Below are 25,949 nucleotides of genomic sequence, written 5' to 3'. Positions count from 1 at the left end.
CTTTTAGTTTACCATAAAAATACATAAAACTATTATATATGAGATGCTCTTCTATTAACAGTGTATAACAGAAGGCGTGAGAAGGTCATTTACACTGCCAAAAAAACCTCCTGCAGATATAAAAGAAATAGAAAAATGTATAGTAGATAGCACAGCTAAACAATATCTACAGATCTTTCAAGAAGGATTTCATGTATGAAAAACCATCAAACAATGCAACAGGCAACAGAATCATTAAAAAGTTCAGGCCAAAGACATCAAGAAGACCAATGAAATGTAACAGAAAATGAGGTGAGAGTGAGGACATGTTATCCCAAGGAGCATGCCTATCAGTGAGAGGGCACAATCACCCCACTGTGAAATTCCAAGGGATGCATCATCTTAGATCCCAAGCTCTCTGATTTGCTGTATTGAAATTCTGAAGAGAAATATTACGTTTCAAGATTCTGAAACCTGCATTATGACTCTTGGAACTAGACTGTGGAATGAAAACCAAAGTTAATAGTTGGCCTCTTTTACTGTAATTTGTTACTATAATTTAGGCCTCTCTTTGAACGCATATAGAAAATCTCAACTAACCAGCTCTTCAGTTGATGTTCCTTTGATCACAATAGATCAAACCCCTCTAATTTTTTCCACCAAGACCCTGCTGATAGTGGATTGCAGGCTTGAATACTTTTTATTGTGATTTAAGAATAAAAATGTTTTCACCTAATTTGTTTTCAGCTGTCATGTCAAGGTTATCACAAAACAACGTTGCTCTGAATACCAGGAGTCAGTGAAAAATACATAGGGTGCAATACTTTTAAACAGCTCAACAGAAGCCGCTCCCATTTTTTATTTCTTTTATTTTCTTTTTTCAGATTCTGAAATCAGCCTGTCTATAATTTAGCATTTCTTAAAAACAGCCATAGGGCATGAGATGTTCAGTTTAATATAGCAAGAACACAGCTGGATTATGATCAGATGGCTTGACTCTATTTAAATTTAACAACTAAATGTAACATTCATACATTCTTATTGTTTAGTTGTATAAACTATAGCCAAAATATATAATAGGTCTTACAATTACCACATGCAAATGTATTTTCTATAACTTACTGGTATATAATTCATATATAAATCATATATATCTGCCCAAGTTTATTAGCAATGTTTTTATTATCATAGTTAAATTGTGCTACTTTTCTTTTATACTGCATACAAGTATAATACAAGAGCATCTTTTTGAATATTAATCCAGGAGAATTTTGCTTCTCTACCAGATCCTTATTGTCGGATTTTAATCAGTAATGAAAGTTTTCCATAGCATCACTTTTAGAATTGCTTAGCACTTGAGAAATATTTGACTTGGTTAGCATTACCTACACCAAGAAACTGAATTAAAGTAATGGATGAATATGGCATTTTCTCCAAAGTCCATTATTACTAGCCATTCAGAAAACCTAGTTTTCATGCTTCCATTTGCAAGAAATCAAGCTAAATCTTTGTGATTTTCTATTTTGCTTGCTTCTCTTTTTCATTTTTTTGGCATCTCATTTACAGGCATCCCAGAAAGGTGGAAAGAAATAGCACCCAAAAACAGATTAGAAAAAGCTCTGCATCAGAAACAGAAAGGTATGTAGCAACAATGTGCCTTGATCAGTTTGCTGATGTTATTGTCATTATGCACGTGATGCTGATCTTTGATCATAATATTTTTTTGTTAATATGATTGTGCACATGCCATAATCTTAAATACATAAAGCCTGTCAAAGACTTGCTACTAAATTCACAGGCTTTACAATAAAGTCTACTTATGTCAAGGAGGCATGGAATCTTGAAGTACAATTGGCATGGAATCTTTGTGACAGCAAAGCACAATAATTTTGGTCTTATAGTAATGATATCATAATTATATAATGAAAGACAGCAGGAAGCTTGAGAATGCTAAGAATTGGTTTCATTAGTGACTTTGCATCAATGGGTACTTCTGTTCAAGCGAAATGGAATTTCTTTATCCATTTCTCTTTAAACTTGAAATGGTATTTGCTCTGTCAAAGCAAACCAGTTAAAGAGTAAAATCTTCCGATCTGCTTGATGAATGGAGACCATATGATCTGCTGGAGCCAAGTTTATTGAACTGCTCACAAAGAACAGAAAACAAGAGAAGAAAGGCAAAAAATGTATGATCTCATTTACAAGAAGAAAACACTATCACCCTTAGATGGATAGCTAACTTAGGCCAGTTTACTTTTCTTTATATCTTCCTGACTAGGAGTTATTTGCAGTGAATTAACACTGACAGGATGCTTATTCTATCCCTTCCATTCAGATCATCAGAGAACAAGTCTTGATCTTTTTCAGTGTGAAACCTTCAGGTAGTACAAAAGGGCTATGACATTTTTTTCTCCACACTAAACTTACATAATTCTCTTCATGTCAAGAATTAATTTCCAATTCCCTGAATTTTTTTGTTTTGTTCTATAATCTTTTTTGCATTTTCTCTGAATCTTTCTTAAATGGAGAAAGTGCCAAAACTAGATACAGTGGATTCAAGCAATGCAGAATTGAGTAGAACTATTACATTTTTTTAAAAATTTGGAAATGCTATTTCTGTTGATGTGGCTTAAAATTTCATCTGCTATTTTAGCAGATAAATCCCTTTGCTGACTTCCATTCAGCTTCATCAATACAATTTTGAGAACCTTATCAAGCTAAGTGTTCCCCATTTCATTCTATGTTTGTATATTTGATTTCTGTTTTCAAATGAAGAACTTGGTATTTGTAGTTGGAATTATTGATGAATATTTTGAGAATATGGTTTTTAATTCAGTTATGAATTGGCCTAATAGCAACAGCAATAGGGCTTAGATTTATATACCGCTTCATAGTGATTTACAGCACTCTCTAATTAGTTTACAATGTTAGCATATTGCCCCCAACAATCTGGGTCCTCATTTTACAGACATCGGAAGGATGTAAGGCTGAGTTAACCATAGATCTACTGCCAAGTTAATGAGCTTGCTAATTGGAATATCATGAATTACTTTGCCCAATATTTTGTTGAAATCAGGATTTATAATAACCACAGCATTCTACCAATTGACAAAAATGACATGCACTTAGTCTGACAAGATTAATCCTTAAGAAATTTATGAAGGATTATATTAATCATTGTGTTATTTCAAGGGTGCTACTACCATATGTTTCTAGAAGAGGCTTTTCAGCCCTAAGAGTTCGCAATTACCCAGTCATAATTAGGGGAAAATATCGTACTCAGTCAAGGTCTAGAAAAGCATTCTAGTATCAGATTCACCACCTAGTTCCTGGAGATTCAGTGCCAACTTCTCTATTTCTTTTTAAAATATTTTAATTAAGAATTACAGATAGAAAAAATGCAAACTATTTTTTAAAAAATTTAATTAAGAATTACAGATAGAAAAAATACAAATTAATACAAACTATAAAAATATAGGAATATAAAAAGAAAAAAATATTAAAAAGGAACAAAAGTGTAGAAAAGCCTCATCATTTGTCCTTTGTCAGCAACAGTCCAGTAAAGTTCCTTCCCTAAAATTTTAACAATGTTAATTTTTACCCCCTCAAATATAGCCCCAGAACTTGTTTCCTATCCATTATACATCCAGTAAGTAAAAATAGTCTTTTTATTATTACTTCTCTTCAGGACTTCACTTCTTCTTTTATAACTTTTTGATGCAAGATCTATCTATCACACCAAGTAATTTCGAAGATCAAAATGCAAAAACATTCATAAGAGATTGAGCTTCATTCTTTCTTAATGAAATAAATTTATTGTCCTTAAGCTCCCTTTAATGCCAGATTTTCCAGGTCCCATTACCATATTTCCCTTTTAAAAAATCCCAATCACCTTTTTGCATTCTTCTAATTAATTCAAAACTATAATTCCAATTCTATCAGAATACTTGATCTATTGTTAACTTTCTACAATCCATATTCTAAGCATCTTTTTACTGTTTAATTCAAAATATAATATTTTCCAGAAGTTTTAAAATCATATCTAAAGCCCTTTTTCTGGTTTTCCGGTTTGCAAGGCTTCGGTGACGGCAGGAATCCGCTATCGTGCGCGGTTCCTGCTGCGCTCGCCGCCGAAGTGCCTCCGATCCAGCTGGATCTGGAGGATATGGTTACCCCGTAGAGGCAACCGAAGATAGAGGAGATCCGGGTAGGGGCTTGGAGGTATCACAAACCCCCTCCTCAGCCGGCTAAACTCCTTTTTCCCAGGGCGGTGGAGCGGCGGTCAGCAATGGCTGCCACAAAGAAGCCTGCAGCCGGGTAAGATTGTGCAGGAGGAAGTCGGAGAAAGTGAAAGTTTTTGGCTGAACCGGGACAACAAGGAACTTTTAAACATCCTGGAAATTTAATCGCTTGAATGATACATTGTTCCCCAAGAAGACTGTAAAAGCGGCGGAAGAAAATTGAAAGGGAAAGTTATTTTTTCTCACTCTCCCTCCCCACGGAAATAGCAGATGAAAATCTGAACATTGGAATTAAAAACTATTTTTTTTTTTGCTACAAGTGGGAGGGAAGAGGTAAAGAACTTATTTTAAGATTGTACTGAAGGAGACTGCTTGGAGTTTATAAGACCAGAAATAAATGGCAATAAGACTTCTAAAAAATTACTTTGGAACTGTGTAATTGAATTCTACCCCAGGAAGAGAAAATATAAAAAGAAGAAGGTGCTAAATGAAACAGGTTGTTCTGATTTGGATTGTTTTGTGACTTTGGGATTTTTGGGAACTATTTCTTGAAAGATTAAAAACATTTGGGTTGTTCTTAAAAAAAATGGCATTATCTGTTGAAGAATTGCAAATGGAATTTCAAAAGCTAAGAGAAGAGGAACAAGAAGGCAAGGGCTCTTCTGGATCTATTTTTCACTTTTTAGAAATGGCGATTTCTACCTACCAAGAAATACAACAACAAGAGGGCTGGGATGAAGAAGAAGAAGCCATCTTTAATGGACAGATGATCTTAGTTGAGGAAGAAAGGAGAAAGGGGGGGAAGAAAATGGAGAACTCAGAACTTAAAAAAGCAACCAAGAAAGGGAAAAATAAGATGAAAAATCGATACTATGTCAGAAAGCAACAGAAAAGAGAAATACAACAGAGAGGGAAGATGAAGAGAGTGGAGTTTGAGAGATGGGGGTGGGGGCAAAAAGGCTAGAATTGATAAGAAAGGAAGGGAAAAGGAAAGAGAAGTCATAAAGGTTTAAAACAAGATGTTAAAAAACAGGTTTTTTCAGACAAAGGGTAAAATATAATTTAAAAAAATGATTCTGCAAAAGTACATAAGACTATTGTAGATATTAGTATTTGAAATCAAGTTAGAAAACTGAAATATTATATGAGTTAATAATGCATTAAAAGGAATGTATAAAAATGTTTAAGATTTAACAATAGAGTTTAACTTCCTATGGAATATTGTTTTTACTATATTATAAACTGAATTCTCTTTTTTTTTGTTTTATTATTCTAAAATGTACTACTTACAATGTACTAAGCAGAATCAGTATGGAAAGTATGTATTATTTTAAGTGTTAAGTTTAGGGGGAAAATAAAAAGTTGTCATACTTCAACCAGTGATTACAGGAGAAATATTGTATTAGAAAGAAAAGATAAATAGATAATTGAAAGAGAACAGACAAAAGATGTAAGTATAATTATCTAAACTGAGATGAAATAGATAAAATGGAATTAAGAGAGTGAATAGAAGAGAGAAAATATATAGAAAATATAGAATGTTAAATAAAATATGAAATAGTATATTAAGTGAGCATGAATCTGATTTATGTCTGTACAAAAAGATGTAAGCCGGGGTAAGCCGCTTTCCAAAAAGAAGTTTTATGTATTTATGTTTTGTGTTTTGTTTGTCTATGTTTGAATTAATAAAACGCTAGAAGAATGTTGGAAGAGAATAACGAAATTGTAAATAAGACAGATAGATACAATGAATATATACAATCCAAGGCAAAAGAAATATAATTGAATAGAAGGAAAGGGAGAAATAAAGAGAAGTTGGGAAAAGATATGAAGTTGAACAGATAAGATAAATATACATATTAAATTGTGCTTGTATGGAAATGTGATAATTTGGAACTATCCTGTGTTTAAATAAGATGTTTTATTTGTTTTTCAGAAAAGATGTCTTATGTTATTATATTGTACGTTTTATTTGTTTGTGTATTGTTTTTAAAAATTAATAAAAATTGTTTAAAAAAAAATAAAACCCTTTTTCCAAGGAAAAAGCAATTCACCTGATGAATACAGTAAAACATTGCTAATGTAAAGGGTATTAATATTTACAATAGAGCTTTTAAAAAAAATGTCAGAAAGTATTGAAGAAATTAGACTTGGCCATGCTTTATCTCTTGAAAGTCTGCATTACAAATATGAGCTTTATGGTATCCCTCAACTCCCAGCCACTCAACTCAAAACTCAACTCCGTTTACTTGCAGTCTACTCATAAGGAGTAAAGTCTGGAATTGTGTATTACCTCAAAGATCTCTCCTTCCTATGTTTTTCTCATAAATGCAGTACCAACAGGAGACAGCACTTATTGGAACCACCTCCAACTTCTCTATTTTTGATTATGTTGCTGTTAAATATACTGCACAAGATTTGTTTTTGCCTCACAGATGTGAACGAACACTTCCCTGATATCTAATGTTTTCTTACATTCTTTGCTCAGTTTATCTTCATTCACTGAATTATTTATATCATACAAAGGAATTAGTAATTAAAATCTGGTGGTTTTTTGTCTTCTCATTATTCTGATGGACAGTGGATTCATATGAAAAATTTTAGGATGTTGCAATACTTCAGTGCAAAAATGCTGATAATTCAATAAAGAACATGTTCTTACATTATGAATTCCCCTCATTCCAGATGCAGAGAGAAATCTGCAAAATTCTATGTTTCTTATAACTGTAGGCTATCACACTGATCTGTCAGGACTGATTTTGGATCTTGGGGAAGTAGTTTTCATTCATGTATCAGAAGAAGCAAATGGTAGTTTTTTTATTATACAGCTCCACTTAAATGGTCATTTTATTTTTTGTAATTTCTCTGTAATACTTTCTATTATCGTTTAAATGTTCTGGGCTATTTTTATGCAGTTTCCTAATAATGCCACACTGAGAATTGCAATATTAAGGTAATTATGTCAGTGGTTTTAACAAAGCAATGATTTCAAAAGAGGAAATGTAGAAGTGATAAATACCAGTTGAAAGAATATATTGGAATCCTATTCTCAGAGATTTCTCACCTGGTGATGTGTGAACATGTTCTAACATTCTGTTTGTAAAAGTTAACCTATATATATAATAATATTATTAATTTCACAAAATTGTCAAATGCCCACCTTTTTACTGGTAGTTTTACAAATTCCCAAATAGATTTTATAAATAACTGAAGGCAGCAAACATATCCAACAAACTTCCTCCTCCTATCTTCCCTACAACAACAATCCTGCGAGATGGATTGGAGGGAGGGAGGGAGAGAGACAGAGACAGAGACAGAGACAGAGACAGAGACAGAGACAGAGAGACAGAGAGACCCAAAGTTAACCAACTGGCTTTCATGTCTAAGGGACTTGAACTCACAGTTTCCCACTTTCTAGCCTGGTACCTAGACACGTTCTTACTTCTCATATTAAGAACATAAATAATAAGATAGTTTGTCTCTATTTTCTTCTTGATATTTTAACATATTTTGTATTTCTAATATCTCATTGATTTGGTTGTGTGTGAGAACCACCGTATTTAATGTTAATTTTTTTCGGTGCAGAATGCGCCAACCGGGAAGTCCCATGCAGTCATCTCCAGCAGATACATCCTTCAGCCGTAAGGGGAGACAGCTTCCACAAGTTCCCACCAGGAGTAGCAGTACAGAGCAAGGTATCAAAAAACTAGTTTATAGTTTGAAAGTCTTAGCTCTGTTTTCTTCTTCCTTTCTCTTCTTTTTCAAAAACATCTTAGATCTTGCTTTATAGACTCTTCAGGTTTTTATTGGTTTTCATTGATAAAATAGGAAAATATTAAAACATATATTGTGAATTGTATGGGTGATAAAAAGGCTCATGTTTTATTTGTGAAGATACATATCAATTATTTGTGTGTTCATTTACTCTTTATTTTCTCCCCAAGATGGTTGGAGATCCTCATTCTAATTATTGACACATCTTGACATTTATTTTGTTTTGTTAGCTGAAGCTAATTAATGGCAATTTGCTGACACGAATGTGAACAAGGCTAATGAAATCCCTTTCTGAGCATGTCAAAATCCAATGAAAATATGGGGAAAATGTTTTACTGGATGAAACACAAAGGAACATAAGGGAACTGCACTTTAGAAGGCTGGATGTTGAAAGAAAGAGTGTTGTCCACTAGTCCATAATAACAACATAATTACTGAATTACAAAAATACATAACTTTCTTGTGAAAATCCACAACTGTTAGGTTTGAATTAAAAATCATGTACAATGCATTCATAAAATTTATATTTTTTACATTATGTGTTTCATAACTGAAAAAATAACAGCTTTAAGATTTTTCCTTCTGTACATTATATTAGTATCCTAGTATCTTTTTAGAAAATAATAATATTTAGATATCCATGCTTTGCCGATATTTATAGTATGTGAATTGAGTTTCCTAATGAAAAACGGAGACCTCATTGACGAATTGTAAAATACAATATGCACCAGATCAATACGTGGTTTCCTATCAACTGGTCATTTTATTTTAGGATTTTGGTAGATGTGCCTCCTAACTTGTATTGTTATTGTTTAAGATCTCTTTTTTTAAATAATTTTATTAATACAGTTCTTTGTTCATCCACTTGTGCTTCTTTAGAGTATCAAAACATGATATTGTGCCCATTTCCATCTCCCATTTTTCTAGGAGGAAAGGGGATTTTTTGTTGTTGTTGGCATTCATATATATATATTTTCTCTTAGTGTAAGATCCTACATATATACTATGTGTTATACAATTTATATTGTGAAAAAACATTTCCTAAGTGGCAATTGTCCATGCAATTTCTTACAAATATTCTGTCATCAAATTTATGCTTACAGGATTTTGTTGATTGGGAATCAGTCAAACTATTAAGAGTGAAAGATTTGAGCAATTTTAATAAAATAGGGGGGGAAAGGCTTCCTAACATGATTGCTCTTACACTTCAGCACACTGAATTTCACTTGTTCTCAAGGACGATTTGTTATTCTTCACATTGGTAAAAAATTAATGTGAATCTAGATTTTTTTTTCTGGTTAGTTTCTGAAAGCACTAATCAATTTATTATATTAAAAGGTGCCATATCTGCATAGCTGGCATTCAGGGTGAGTCCTTATATCTGCCTAGTACATTTCCTTTTTTTTTTTTTTTGCACCTTCTTTAATGCTGTCACTTTAAATGTAATAAAGAAATACAGTTTTAAAATGTGTACCTTGGATGGCTTGAAAAATGTTTTTACTTGAGAATTTTGCCCAAATTCTGCCATGTAGTATTCTTGTCCAGTTGCAAATGTAAAGCAGACAATAATGTGACTTTGGCTATTTTACAAAGAGATTGCTTCTTGGAACAGAACTAACTTTTAACTAGTTAACTCTTAACAATGAACAGAATTTGATTTCTGTAATTTGGAATGTGTGCTGTTTTTACAAATGGGATAAGATCAAAATAGATCAGCCATTTTTGCACTCTGGAGTATATGGAACATGTGTCAGTAGGAAGAGATCTTGATAGTAGTGTAAGAAATGTACAGTATGATAATTCATAGATGATAATGCATACTTTTCTTGCAAACAGTAAATTTGTAGTAGAATTTAACAAATTATTCTGTACGGCATTTGTCTTTATATGCCTGTAGCATATTGAAATATTTCTGTATTCTGGGAAACAATAGCAAGTGTATGAAAATGCTTACAAAAATAATGAGAAAGAAGAAGAAAAAAACAGAGGATACAATGTATAGCTGATAACAGAAAAACAGATCCAATGAAAATATGCAATTACAAAAATACAGATTATGTGATTTGCTTTTGTTGATTTCCTAGTTATTGTGAATCTGTTGATTAATGGTGGCTATAATTGTGATATATATGCCAGTTTAGAAATTTCATTAATTTTAGTGGAATAGGGTTGTCAGTATCATGTTTGGAAGACAGCCAATGTCTTATTATGGCATTTCAAATGCACCACTTTTCTCTAAAATGATTGAATCTAATTAAATATGTATATATCTGTTGAATTTTCAGTTGTCTGTGTGGATAATACATTATCGTACCATTTGATGTAATGCAGTCTTTTCTATTAAAAAAACTGAAAACATGTTCACCGTGCATGAATTGACACTCTTCATCAAAGCAGATAGTTTTGTTCTGCAAAAAGAGGAAAAATGTTTTGTTGCAGAAGATCATGTTGCCAGCAAGGGAAGAATTAGGACTGTCATATTCTATGTCATTTCAGACCTGCAAACATTTGGTCTTTGCAGGATTTAGAATAGATTTTTTTTTCCTGAAAATGCAGGGTTGTCTTTTTTTTAACTAAGTAATGTTGCAGGCTGGGTTTCATCTTTATTTCTGAACTTCCAAGTGAAAATGTGCTGATGAGGGCATTGTATTATTTCTTATGCCTAAACTTTTATTTAATATACCTTGCTTAATTGTAGCATCTGTAAAAAATGCATGACACATAGGCTTGAGAGGTAGTCATGGGTTGCAATAGACAGTACATCTTTTAAAAAAGCATTAATATGTTCTGATTTGCAAATAGTAGCTTTTTAAAAATTTATATTTTTAAATCATCAAGACATGATGTTGGCTTCTTTTAAGAGGCTAATGGTGTCATTTCTTTTCATTTTTCAGAATTGAATATTGTTTGATTTAATAAAGAATATCCATCTATTAGACAACTGGTTACCAAAAAGACATATCTCGAGTGTGAATATGCGCATTCTATCTGTGTATATTTTACGCTACAACTTCATGTATATGTATATTTTTGTGGTATTCTGCTCATTTATAATTTAAGAATAGTTTGTTCGGGTTCAAAAGCAAAAGACAAAACCTAGAATTGTTATATCCTTAAGACAATGGAAAGTCCTTAGTGCTCTCTGAGGTTGTTTATTTGCTTACAATCTTTTATTAATTACCTAGGTAATATTATCAGTGTCTAGGACTTTAGGACAATGTTTGATTCTGCAGTATTTAACATTGTGTTATGATTAGTACTATATCAGTATTTGATAATATATATTAGATTAGCTTATTATACTTTGTTTAAAATGCCTCTTAAATCTTGCATAAAAATTCCATTGAAGTATTGTCTTATAGAAAGCATACTTAGTTTTACTCAGACATACAATATATCTTTAAGTAGTAAATTGTGGCTCCATAGAGAAAAGACATTTCTTATTCAAATATATTAAAAATTGATGGGAGAATATTATGTAATAATAGCTCATTGAAAAGTCATAAATTAATATCTATCATTTTTTTAAATTTGTTAATGTACACACATTATTGGTTTTGTGTGTATGATTTTGCTATTCCATTTTTACAATGGAAACTTTCCCCCACACTTTGTTCATCTGTTATTTTTAATACCATCACTTGAAAGCAAGGCAGGTCTAATTAAAGTACAATATGTTGCATTCTAATCTGAATGTATTAAAGGGAATACCTGTGTAGTGTATGATAAGACTGCATTTTGTTTTATTTTAATGTGTGGAAGTCTTAAATGATAAATGATGTTGAAAAAATGGACAGATTCACATTCATAAACATTTGAAACAGCAATTCTTATGGGCTTATCACATCAAATGCAGCTTTTGAATGATGTTTAAACTTTGGAACTTGTAAAATTCATATTCCAGGCCATGTTCCAGCAGAGTATTAAAAATACTGAAGACAATTAATTTCAGTGAGCTTGAGCATGTTTACTTTCGTATTGATCTCAGAATTTATAACTTTTCATGATTTATTTTCATCTGTTTCCCCACATTAATTTTCTGCATGTTGCAACAGAGCCTGTAGTGTTTCTCATTCTCATGTATAACGCCATTTTTGTCTAACTTTAAATTGCTGATTTCTTTCTTTTATTCCCATCATTCCGTGCATTTTATTCATTGAAGAACAAGAGACTTATAGTTCATCATCCAAAGGTAAATATCCATGTCAATTTTACTAACATTACTCATGCTGTGTTATCTTTATTCTGCACTAATTTCATATTAATCCATTTCTGTAGATTACATTCAGTTGTAATGTGTACATAGAGTGTATATTCAAACTCTGCATTAAGCTAAGACTACAGAGAACTTGCTACCCATAGTTTAGTGGTTCATCACTATGGTAACTTCCTCACTATGGGGCAGAGAATGGAAATAGAGTGCTCTTACCCAAAGTCCTACAGTTTTGGAAAATTGTAGCCCTTAATTCAATAGGCTGCAAAATGTATGAATTCTAGACACTTTAATTTTTTCCTAAATTATTGGCTTTATTTTTATTGTTATTTCAGCTTAAAAACCTGCATCGTAAATTTTCAGTGTGTGTTTGATGCACATAATAAAAACATATGAAGGGTTTTATTCTGGTTCCATAATTCTGTTCTATCCCCATCCTACTGAATAGAACATGTAAAAAAGATATTTGAAAAGTATTATCAATTTTTTTTCCAAAAATGGACCTAGATGCTGTTTTTAATATTCTCTATAGAACATGGAAGAATGCTGTGGCTCAGTGCTAAGATGCTGAGCTTGTCAATCAGAAAGGTCAGCAGTTCTGCGGTTCGAATTCCTGCACCGCGTAACAGAGTGAATTCCCGTTACTTGTCCCAGCTTCTGCCAACCTAGCAGTTCAAAAGCATGTAAAAATGCAAGTAGAAAAATATGAACCACTTTGGTGGGAAGGTAACAGTGTTCCATGTACCTTCGGCATTTAGTCATGCTGACCACATGACCAGGGAGACGTCTTCGGACAACACTGGCTCTTCGGCTTTGTAACGGAGATGAGCACCGCCCCTAGAGCCGGAAACAACTAGCACATATGTGCGAGGGGAACCCTTACCTTTACCTTATAGAACAAGTATGTTAGACATGACCTATCATATGTTTATTGTATATGTCAAACATACACATAGGATTCCCAATTTAACAAATAATAAATTAATTGTGATTAACAATTTATAAAAAGGGAAGATACCTAGACTTATTGTGACAATATAGAAGCATCAGTCTCCTCAATGGCTTTCACCTATGGTGAGACTGCAATTCCTAGAATTCTTAGTTGAAGCTCATGTTATAGAATTTTAACCTTGTCATCCCATCGTATTTGGAAGAGTCTGGATGATGGAAGACTAATACATATCCTAAAATTTAATGCCTTGTGTCACTTGGGATGCCATAAAAGATGCTGTTCTGAGTTTGTTATGAAATACCTCTCCCTCAGGCTTAGCCTATTGTGTCCCAGATTATTTCAACACTGTCTTCTGCAATAAGATCGCTCAAAAAAGATAATTCAAAGCTCCATAGCTATTGCAAACCACGTGGAAGCAATATAAATTATAATCTGGTAAACAGATCAAATAATTTTATAATTATGAAGCATAAAGATTATACTGTGTCTTATTAGAAATGTCAGCAAGGAATATATTTCTTAAAAAAAGAAGGTTAGTATCCAAGAGTTCAGTGAAACACCAAGGGTGTGGAGTAGGATTTTATTTTTTGTTAACTTGGACAGATATATATTGTGTAGTTTTTCATATACAGATGAAACTCAAAAAATTAGAATATCGTGCAAAAGTTCATTTATTTCAGTAATGCAACTTACAAGGTGAAACTGATATATGAGATAGACTCATTACATGCAAAGCAAGATAGTTCAAGCTGTGATGTGTCATAATTGTGATGATTATGGCTTACAGCTCATGAAAACCCCAAATCCACAATCTCAGAAAATTAGAATATTACATGCAATCAATAAAACAAGGATTGTACATAGAACAATATCGGACCTCTGAAAAGTATAAGCATGCATATGTACTCAGTTTGGATTTGGGCCCCTTTTGCAGCAATTACTGCCTCAATGCGGCGTGGCATGGAAGCTATCAGCCTGTGGCACTGCTAAGATGTTATGGAAGACCAGGATGCTTCAATAGCGGCCTTCAGCTCTTCTGCATTGTTCGGTCTCATGTCTCTCATCTTTCTCTTGGCAATGCCCCATAGATTCTCTATGGGGTTCAGGTCAGGCGAGTTTGCTGGCCAATCAAGCAGAGTAATCCCATGGTCATTGAACCAGGTTTTGGTGCTTTTGGCAGTGTGGGCAGGTACCAAGTCGTGCTGGAAAATGAAGTCAGCATCCCCATATAGCTCGTCTGCGGAAGGAAGCATGAAGTGCTCCAAAATCTCCTGGTAGATGGCTGCGTTGATCCTGGACTTAATGAAGCACAGTGGTCCAGCACTAGCAGATGACATGGCTTCCCAAATCAACACAGACTGTGGAAACTTCACACTGGACTTCAAGCATCTTGCAGTGTGTGCCTCTCCATTCTTCCTCCAGACTCTGGGTCCTTGGTTTCCAAATGAGATGCAAAAGATTGCTCTCATCAGAAAAGAGGACTTTGGACCACTGAGCAACAGACAAGTTCTGTTTTTCTTTAGCCCAGGTAAGACACTTCTGATATTGTTTGTTGTTCAGGAGCGGCTTGACAAAAGGAATACGACATTTGAAGCCCATGTCCAGGATCCATATATGTGTGGTGGCTCTTGATGCACTGACTCCAGCCTCAATCCACTCTTTGTGAAAGTCCCCAACATTTTTGAATGGCCTTTACCTGACAAGCCTCTCCAGGCTGCGGTCATCCCTGCTGCTTGTGCACCTTTTTCTTCCACATTTTTCCCTTCCACATAACTTCTATTAATATGCTTTGATACAGCACTTTGGGAACATCCAACTTCGTTTGCAATTACCTTTTGAGGCTTTCCCTCCTTATGGAGGGTGTCAATGATGGTTTTCTGCACAACTGTCAGGTCAGCAGTCTTTCCCATGATTGTGATTCCTACTGAACCTGACTGAGAGACCATTTAAAGGCTCAGGAACCTTTTGCAGGTGTTATGGCTTAATTAGCTGATTAGAGTGGGACACTTTGAGCCTAGAATATTGACCCTTTTCACAATATTCTAATTTTCTGAGATTGTGGATTTGGGGTTTTCATGAGCTGTAAGCCATAATCATCTCAATTATGACACATCATGGCTTGAACTACCTTGCTTTGCATGTAATGAGTCTATCTCATATACTAGTTTTACTTTTTAAGTTGCGTTACCAAAATAAATGAACTTTTGCACGATATTCTAATTTTTTGAGTTTCACCCGTACATAGATGTATTCCTTATTCAGGAAAAAAGAATAATTTATAGAAAGTATTCTTTCCTGCAATTTCATATTCATCTTCTGCTTCAACAGAAGGTGGCTGACTCTATATAGAGCAAGACCTTCTTTTCGCTTTCTAGCCCATTCTTTGAGGACTATTGACTGGGATCTCATATAGGCCGCTAGCCCACAATTGCCAGAAGAAACCAAAAGACATGCATCTACTTCTCTAGGTAAGCCTTGTTTAGCACCTTCAAGCACTAGATTCACATAATTTGAATGGCTTTCCCACCGATATTGGCAGAAGAGTGCATTTCTGCCACTTCCTTGCTGTCTGTTCTAGAATATAGTATGACGAAAGCCTGGGTTTTTAAACAACTAAAAAGTTGGAGCAGCAATATAGTGGAGGATAATGTTTGGCAACACAACTGATTCCTTTTGTAATAATTACAAGAAATGTGCTCAAACTCGTCCCCCATAGTCAAAATTTACAGACCAACTTAATTGCATAGGAAATATGTAAAAAGAGACATCTTCCCAAATATGTTCTTAAGTTACTTATGACTAAATGATCATATTTTCACTAGAATTGGTTGAGTCTTGAAGGGTTTGTGCTTGTGTTATCAGTGACAACATCTAGCTGCCATGTTTTGTGTCCATCTCTTTTTCAATTGCCTTTGGCTTTTCCACCCATTAGGATCTCCTACAATGATTTTTGCTTTTGACCCAGGTGACCAAAATTAATTTTAACTTCATTATTAGTGTTTCCAATAAAAAGATCTAGTTTATTTAGTCTAATATTGAATTATTTGTTTTTCTTGTGATCCAAATATTCCAACAATTTTTGCCAACACGACAATTAAAAGCCATACATTTTCCTTGTTTAATCGTTCTAATAGCTCAGCTTTCATTGCAGTATTTTACTACCATGGTCTTGACATGTGGCTCTTTCTTGCACTGTGATAGCTTTGCACTTTGTTTTTTTATCTAATTCTGTCTCAGTCTTTCTCCCAAGTAGCAGGTGCTTTTTAACTTTATGTCACCATCCCTGTGTATTTTTGAGCCAGGGAAAATAAAGATTAATTTTGCACTTGTTTTCACTTTCAACAAGAGATATCTTTAGTCTTCTTTGCTTCCAAAAATCAATGTGTCATATTACCATATCTGGGGTTATTAATGTTTGTTCCAATAATTTTGATTGTAATTCTTATTTTTTTTCAAATCCAGCATTTCCGATAATATATTTTGCTCATTAATTAAAGAAATAAAATGATGGTATATAGTCCATCACTCTTTCACCAGTTCTAAACCCTTTAATTGCTCCATTTTCTTTTGTAATATTGCTTCATGGTCATCATTATCAATTCTTCTGTAGGCAGAAGTAGTGGTTTAATACACTCATTTTTTAAAGTTCTGCTTATTGGGATCTAGTTCTTAGCACCTCTGTCAATCAAAACCTTGCTTTAATTAATAAAACAATACAAAATATATCTACCAAAATTTCCATTTATTTTTTATTGTCCATCAAATGTTACCAAAGTGATATTGGATGGTCCTGACTTTTCTAAATCCAGTATGTATGTCTGTACTGTTGAAGTCTGGAGCATTATCTTCTTAATTTGCAACTGTTTGGTAGTTTGAGCATTCTTTAGAACTGCCACTTTTTGACAGTGGAAAATAAATTGATCTTCTCTGCTTTTCATTCCTGCATGCAAACCATAAGCTACCCTTTTAACTGTGTAATTGCATAGGTTTTTAAACAAATCGGCATGAATTTCATCAATTTTATCTTTGTTGTTTCCAGTATTTAACTTTACAATCCATGATGTCTGATTCTAGTTTAGTGTTCAAACTTTTGCACTTATACAGATTTTGAGGTCTTTCCTATAGTCATGCTAGTTTTTCTTTGTCTTTTTTCTCTATTAGATCTTTGCCTTTTTTCTTTTAATGCTTATTGTTGCATAAAAGTTTCTCTTGATTTCTTTAATGCTATTAATAAAGATAGTCCTTCAGATTGTTACCTTCAATTGCACTGCTTGTTTAGATCCAGTTTATTGACTCTTCTTTGGAACTTGGTTGGACAAAATCTTATTTGTCTCTGTTGCCTTTTGATTTCCATCTTTCTTCAGCTATTTTCAATATATCAGTACAGGTAGTCTTCTTCTTACAACCACAATTGAGTCTAAATTCTAAGACAGTTTTGACCTATTTTACTATCTTTCTTGCCACAGTTGTTACGTGAATCACTGCAGTTGTTAAGTTAGTAACACAGTTGTTAAGTGATTCTGGCTTTCCCGTTGATTTTTGGTTGTCAGAAGGTCACAAAAGTTGATTGCTTGACTCTGGGACACTGCAACCATCATAAATAGGAGCCAGTTGTCAAGTGTTCATGTGATTACAGGGATGCTGCAAAGGTTGTAAGTATGAAAAATGGTCATAAGTCACTTTTTCCAATGCTGGTGTAACTTTGAACTGTCACTAAATGAATGGTTGTAATTTGAGGACTATCTGTATACAATCTTTTACTTTTTGCTTTTTGGGATATTTTTGCTTGCTTCATCTTGTCATAAATTTCAGTTCAGAGTTCTTCAGGCACTCTATCAAATGAAGCAGCAGATGTTATTTTTGTTGACTGAGTAAAACTCTTTTTTTGCAGAGTATATAGTCCATTCAGTTTCAGTGTGGTCCATTCAGTGATGTCTCTGCATATGTAGTATCACTTTTGAGATTGTTGGCTAGTTGCTACAAAATTAGAATTTTCCTTGCAGAATTCTATTACTATATATTCTGCTTGAGTTTAAGCACCAACACCAAATTTTCAGTTGTTTTATGTACAACTGTATCAATCCAACCTTCCATAATTTGTAAGACATCTTGCTGGGATTTGGGGAGTGGGGGAGTGGCATGTTGACAAGATACTATAATTCACAATAGAAATGTTCAGCTTCCATTTCTTCTGCAACTGTAGTTGGAGCACGGACTTAAATCTTCATAATGTTGATTGAAATTGGACTGTAGACCCAAATTGAGATAATTCTACCATTTGGGGAGGTTTCATCTGAGCATTTTCTGTGAAGATCTGATGTTTGATGCAAATCAATCTATTCCATTCTATTGCTAATTCTCAGAATATCTGTTCAGTCTTGACCTTATGCTCTGGCAACATCAATATTGTCTTGGTTTATAGTGATGCCATTTCAGATTTATCTATATCTATCTATCTATCTATCTATCTATCTATCTATCTATCTATCTATCTATCTATCTATCTATCTATCTATCTATCTCTATCTATCTCTATTTTGTCTGTCTGTCTGTCTTTCTATCTATCTAATACCCATCTTGCAACCAAGTGACTCTGAGCAATACTTTGCATATCTTTGCAATACTGAATTATTTTTTTCTTTTGGCTACCTGGACACATTACCATACAGCCACATAATAAGCACCAATGCTACTCATATTTGCTCTCTCCTTCTTCCTGGTAGCTTGCTAGAGGCGTCCTCTTCTAAAATGCTGGCTTGTTGTTAATGTCCATAAGGTGTTGTTGTTGTTGTTGTTGTTTTGTAGAGTAATAGAGAGGGTTCTCATTTCTTCTTCCAGTGAATCATATTTGGTCTTATCTCTCATTGATGACCTGCCTGTCATGGATGAATCTTTGGGGAATGTATATTCCAAACAACACTGCTCAGCATCATTGGATTGTGCAAATAACCCTTGACCCATAAGTTAACAATATGTAAAAGAGCCATCTAAGACCTATAGGGAAACAAAGTCAATAACCATTGTTCAAGATTTAATATTTAGAAAGTTAAGACTTCTTAATCAACTCACATTGTCTTTCTATGTTGCTAAGACTGAATGGCCCAATTGTTCTACATTTTTTAAAAAATTATGATTGACAAAATGGAAGGTATGGTTGAAAGGTACTTGGAGAAATGGCACTTCTGTTGTGCTGTGTTCCTAAATTCCTGCAGAATTTATGGTGGCTTTTGTAAGGGAACTTCTGCCATACAATCAATCTATCATTTGCAGCCCCCCTCATCTAACTAACGATAAATTATATATTGGAGTCTCTGAGATATGAACTGGTTAAAAGTCTCACCAAATACATTTTCTTACAAATTATCATAAGAATCTCCATACACCTTCAAATACAGACAGCCTTAAAAGTAAGTATGATTTTTGCTTTTAGTTACTTTAAAATGTATTTTCCAGAACATATTTTATACTAAAGACTTCAGTATTTTTATCTGTTTTATTTCTTCCAATAAGGAAAAGCTATTTATAATCAATATAATAAAAAGTAGTGATTATCATATCTGTCTTTCACTCTACTCTAATGTAACTGTAGAACAGCTCTTTATTTGAGCAACTGAATATATTTAACCTTTACTGTCATTTTTAAGAATTAGTATTGACCATAATGTTACCACTCCTGTGATAAAGGAATTGCTTTTCATTGCTATATAGAATATTCTAAGGCATTCCAGACTAGTGTCCTCTTTATTCTCTTAATTGTGCACATTTTAACAAGGCCAAGAAAGTCTCCATTTAAATCTAATCAAAGCTTTGGATGCTCGTCTTCTGCTACAGTTGGCCTCACATGTCAAAAGAGCTGAGGCCGCTTTCACCACCTCTACATATTCATCTGGGAAAGATTATAAAAGGTTAAAATAATATTTAAAAATTGCTTTCATAAATGATAGATAACAAACTCTGTTGCAGATTATTCCATAATTACTTTAAGTAATTATACAATTTGGGAAGGCTATTTGTCAGCGTTCCGGGGAAAATCCATTCCTGTCAGTAACTCCAAGACATCCATAATCTCAAAGTACTTTTATGTGAATAGCACCTGGCACATTCTGTGGAATTCCAAAATTAAAAGTTTCCCCAGACTTCCCACACTGTCCCAACCTTTTTACTCATCATCACATCACATGAACCAATCCCAAAGTAAGTTCCAATTCTTTCTGTGCCACAATCTTTAACCTTGAACTAACAAAAGAATTATATTTTGTCTACTAAGAGCTACTCAATTAACATCACCCCCTCTCACTTTCTCCAGCTGTGTGGCAGCGATGAATCATGATTCCATAGCTGACACGATTCTTCTGAGTGTTTGTATGGGTGTTTTGGTATTAACTGGAAGTTATTACTTGAATTATTTTTATTTTTCTGACTTTATGCTCAAAAGAACCAAGATCAATGCATGAACAATAAAACTATATTATCAAGAAATAAAATATATGTACCATCAATAACAGAAGAGCAAACAGACCATTTCACCCTAGGGTTGCATAAACCTACAAACATAGTTTGATTCTTGCCTTACAAAGTGAACATGTAGGAATTAGTTTTATTTCCTCTGGAAGGGAATTATTTAATTGAACTGAAGTAACAGTAGGAGTGAGATTAAGAGTAGGAACATGGAAGAAAGCAGAAAGGGCAAGAGTCATGAGATGGAATGATCATTATTCAATACTTCATAATAGGATTCAAGTGAATAAATAACTTTAAAAGATGAATTATATATGTTGTTTTAATATTATATGTAGTTTTGCTAAACAGTAACTACTCCGTTTGAATACATGGAATTAATCATGCAAGTATCAAATATGTCTGCCAACCTCTTAGCAGATCTTTACAGATAAGTCTTTAACTGCTACCTTTTATTAATTTTGGGGTTTTGGATATGGAGTTATATTTTAATAGTTATGAGTAGAAATACCATGTGCAATTTAAATTTTCCATAACTCATCAGCAACATGGTACATAGTTTTCAATCCCAAAATGAAATCAAGGAGCAAGTGCCAAACACTCTGAATAAATTGTACCACATATTGAGATACTTTAGATCACATCTTTGTCGATCCATAGGTTTCTTCAATGAAATGAAGAAGCACACCATGTTTTTAAAGTACAAAATCTCCTGTTACTCATTCTGTTTCCATCCTTCCATTCCATCTTCCAATGAAGAATTAAAGTTCTTTGACATTTTTTTCTTGTAGTCAATAGCAACATACTTACCACTTGTATATATAGCTTCTGTTTCAATGCAGAACATTTGAGGTGCTGGTTCCTTCTAAGATTTCCCATGTAGGGTTCTCTCCAGGTCCTTGCAGTTCACCTTGAATAACCCTGATAATAAAATCTTTAGGCAAAAGGGAAATTTCTAAGCAGCAATTTCTCCTTCCCTCCCTCCTCTAGCATCCTGTAAAAAGCATTATGAATAGGAAGAACCAATTTATCACTTGCTTTTAAAAAGCAAACATACAGATAAACAAGTATCACAGAACTATGGGAGTAACTTTAAATACCGGTAAGCTATTAGTGAATCATGTCCCGCAGAGAGATGCTTGCTCAGTGCCGACAGTTTTTTTCTTGCTCTTACACAATACAAACTGAGCTGTCTAGTGGACTAAAGTATTTTAAAAAGAGAGCACATTCTTACACAAAGCAAATATATTTACTTTTAAAAAACAATTAATGCTAAATTGGCCAGTTTCCAATTTATTTATCCTTCTCCCTATATAGCAGAATTCATCATATTTTGTAAAGATTGTAAAAGTTAATCCTCAAAACATTTATAATAAGAACGTGGTCCAGATACCTTTCCTGATTTAATACTTTTTATAGCTTTGCACACTTCCTTTATTGTTATAGGTCCATTCAGAATATGCTTCTCTTCCTCTGTAATTTTCTGTAAATTTTGTTTCTTTAGATATTCATCTGATTTCCCCAGAGAAATGTCTTGTCCTTTATACAAGCTGGAGTGATATTGATAAGACACATTTTGCATAGCCATGTTCTTCCTCTTATAATCTCAATTTCTTTAATTTTTCTTTTCATAGTTTATATGTCAAACATTTCCCTGGTTTGTTTGCAAATTCAAAGTAGTTTTTGCTTTACAAAGCTAATTTTTATTTCCATTTCTCTTAGTGAACATAGATACCTCATTGTAAAAGCTTAATTTGTTGAGAAATGCTTATCTTCTCTGGAAATGTCTTTAATTCTTTTTTTTAATCCAAAATAGGTTGTGTTTTCCTTTGCATCTTCTTTTTGAGTTCAGTATTGTATTGTATGAAATAATCTCTGATAAAAGCTTTACTTGCATTCCCAACCATTCTTAAATCAATACCTTTATCTCAATGATTTTCAAATAACTATTTTATTTTTTTATTTATAGCCCTCCATTTGCTCCTTTCTGTAGCAACATTCCAGTATCCACCTAAAAGAACTGAATTTCCTTTTGTAAACCAAACTCACAGGATTATGATTTGAAAAAGTCTTTGGCAATATTTCTGCTTTATAAAGCTTAGTAGCCAAATTATTTGAAATACAAATAAGACCTATTCTTGAAAAGCATCCACGTGTTTCAGAAACTCTGTTGAATTGTTGTTTTTCTATTTCCATATATCAACAATTGTCCATCAGATCAAAGAAAAAATTGAGTAGTTTGTCTCTTGAGTAATTTTCATAATTTTCTCAAAAGTTCTGTCCAGTTTTGGGGAGATTACTAAATTCCAATCCAGCATCAAACATCAATTTTCATAGAAAAAACATTAGTCTCTATATAAGTTCTTTATAGAACAATAAAATACCTTATCCTTATTTGGAGCATAAATGTCCAATATCAAAGCCATAGCCCCAGGCAGACTTCTACCCTAAGAAATATATCATGCTCATCAGCCAATACAAGTTCAAGTTTTATTTAAGGTTTTATATGCAAAACAATTCTTTTATTTTTTTAAGTTGCTGCTGAACTAAATTCCTCCCCCAACTTTTTGCAAATCAAATATTTTATGTCCTTTGTTTCTGATATGTGTCTCTTATAGGCAAACTATGTTTTGTTTTAATTTTTTCAAATTATTTTTTTCTCTTTTGAGAAGCATTTGTTCCATTTATCTTTAGAAATGTCAGTGCCCATAGCACTGTGTCTTCTGCCTCTCATCTTTTGCTTCTTTGTGAGTAGTCTTTCTATCTTGATTTAAAGTTTGTTTCTTATGCCTTGTTTTTCCTTAAACTGCCCTATCTAGGCCAATGGTGGGAGCATTTTTTGGTCTTCTTTTTCCTAACCATAGCTCCAAGATAACTACTGCTTCTCTTCTTTCTCCTCTCATGTGTCCCTGTGTTCATCCACAGTTTCTCAGTTTTTAATATCTTTCCTAATTTCCTTTTTCTATGCTCCTTGGAATCAACCGTCCATTGCCCCAGGTTCATGTTTCTGATGTCCTTACTAAGATCAATCTGTAAAATTGCAGCTTCTTTATCTTCTGGTTTATTTCCGTCTTCATTTCTCTTAGCATCTGCAAGGGTCTAATTTTCTTTGATTTAACTTTGATTCCTTCACTTATTTCTTTGTTATAATCTGGACTGAGCATTAATATTGATTTAAGATGGTATCCTTTCTGCCAAAATGCCAAACAGATAGATGAAAATCAGGGCTTTTGGTATATGGATACTTTTTCATATGCAAATTGAACCAATTGGCCATGATAATTGGCTTTCTGCATTTTGTATATAAAATAATATAACAAAGATAAAAATGCTAGAAATGAAGTAGATGCTACTAGAAGTTTTGTTACCCTGAATCATAGTGTGATAACCTGATGATCTGGAAGAGACAAGAGGAATTCTCACAATGTAAAATATTTATTTGTACAATGCTGGGCCTGTTTTAAAATCTGTCAGTAAATATAATCAAAGGTTTGAAAAATAAAATCATGCTGACTATTTCAATATACAGATATTATGTTCTCAGCTGTCATTTGAGACTTTTTGCACGCAACACACACACATATACACATTTTATCTGTTTTCAAAGGATAAAGTGGTAAAGTTTTCACTCCAATTGTACTGTTTTCCTGGAAGAGTCAGTAAACCTAGCTTTTTGGGAGTCCTAGTTGTCTATCATTTTGAGGCATGCATGAATTAATATTCCTTTCCAGATTTTCTAATAAAAAGGTACCTTGGTAGTTGTGTCAGCTATGGTTTTGAGATAATGAATCTATTTTGGGTTATATATTGTCTTTAATTTTATGGAATAACATGGATAAAAATTTCATCATTGGAACTTTACAAAAATTAGACTAGTTGGGGCACAGTCTAAGGGTCTGGTATCCTACTGGCTAAAGACAATGCATTAGATTGTGAGTAATGATCTAAATACAATGCTCACACCCAAATGTGTACGTCACTCCATCATGGTCTAGAAAAGCAGACAGCTTCCTATTACCCAACATCCTACAAGACAGATAGCTTATTTTGTACTGGAATTCTGTGGTGAAATAAATATTTTGACTTAGGTTTTAGCTGTTATATTTCTATCCTGTACAGCTTCCCACATTACCAAAGCCATTGGGCAGTCTAAGAAAAAAAATTGAAAACTCAGAAAAATTGCAGTTACACATAGAAAATGCTGTCACCCTAGACTCTGTGAAATGGTATGAATGAAGCAATGTGAGTGTTGAGCAAAAACATCAAGTGACAATCGGTTTACTAACTTAAAGCTTTATTATTAAACAAGATGTTCCCTAAACATTTTACACTTAGAACTTTCTGTAATAATCACAGTGCCTTGAATATGCATGGCCCAAGCTTCAGATTTCTGTGTCATCAGGACTATTGTTTTGTATCTTTTCTCTGTACTAAGGAATATGAATATTGGGATGTTTTTATAAAGCAGTACTGAAGCTTGTGTTACAACTGTATAATGTAGAAATTCTAGATCCTCAAGTTATTTCCTAAAACAGGGTGCATAGCAGTAAAAAAATTTTTACTACCGGTTCTGTGGGCATGGCTTGGTGGGCGTCATAAGGGAAGGATATTGTAAAATCTCCAGTCAGAAGTAGTATTTGCTGGTTCTCCAAATTACTCAAAATTTCCACTACCAGTTCTCTAGAACTGGTCAGAACCTGCTGAATACCACCTCTGGTGCATAGCTATGTGAAAACACTTAGTGTTTTAACAGAGGGATTTTGAGCTATCTTAGCAGCAAGTTGCCCAAACAGTATTAACAGGTTTTAGGCATATGGCTTCCCTTATTGACCTAAATGATTATGCTATGAAGAGAGAGCTTATCATCGCTGGAGAAGTTTAATTGATCACCTGTTTGTATTTGGATTCATTTATCTCCACTATCACATCTTCACCAAAGAGCTAGTCAGGAGCCTCTATGACTAACCCAGATGATCTAGATGGCAATGAGAATGTTAAAGCTGGGGCCCTACACCAGGCTAGTTAGAAGTAGACCACAATGAGCCAAGTTAATACATTTAGGAGTCAGTTAGGTTATTTGACAGAATGAATGGAAAGGACAATACATAGCAAATATTTATGATTGTTATTAATATCTGTCTTGTGATTTTGTTTGATTAAAATATAAACTATACATTTAATGAAGTGTGTTAGAAAGTATCAATAATATCATTCCAAAAATCCAGAATGTGCTAATAGCTTCTTAAATTGCCTTCTAAGTCTTTTGCTTGCAGTGCTAAGGCAGAGCACATCTGTGCTTTTGGAAAAAGTTATATAGCAGCAATAGGAATAG

At 33.5% G+C, this 25,949-nt stretch overlaps 1 protein-coding gene across 45 annotated transcripts in view; it reads left to right on the top strand.

Moving 5' to 3' along the window:
• Positions 1-25,949, top strand: part of RIMS1 (regulating synaptic membrane exocytosis 1) — a 267,640-nt gene that overhangs the window by 199,372 nt on the left and 42,319 nt on the right. For 23 of the 45 annotated variants that reach the window (XM_087944726.1, XM_087944707.1, XM_087944779.1 and 20 more), the window contains 3 exons: positions 1,546-1,617; positions 7,806-7,915; positions 12,157-12,186. In XM_087944726.1, coding sequence (XP_087800852.1) covers positions 1,546-1,617; positions 7,806-7,915; positions 12,157-12,186 — 212 coding nt within the window. Of the gene's footprint in view, positions 1-1,545; positions 1,618-7,805; positions 7,916-12,156; positions 12,187-15,499; positions 15,628-25,949 lie in introns of those variants that run through there. The other 22 variants (XM_087944841.1, XM_087944817.1, XM_087944965.1 and 19 more) reach the window with 2 other exon arrangements.

The sequence above is a fragment of the Notechis scutatus genome, chromosome 1 (genome assembly GCF_049901735.1).
Source record: "Notechis scutatus isolate UNSWTSFEM ecotype Mainland chromosome 1, rNotScu1.2, whole genome shotgun sequence".
NCBI lineage: Eukaryota > Metazoa > Chordata > Lepidosauria > Squamata > Elapidae > Notechis > Notechis scutatus.
Note: the sequence above shows the minus strand (reverse complement) of the source record. Positions and strands in the feature narration are given on the sequence as shown.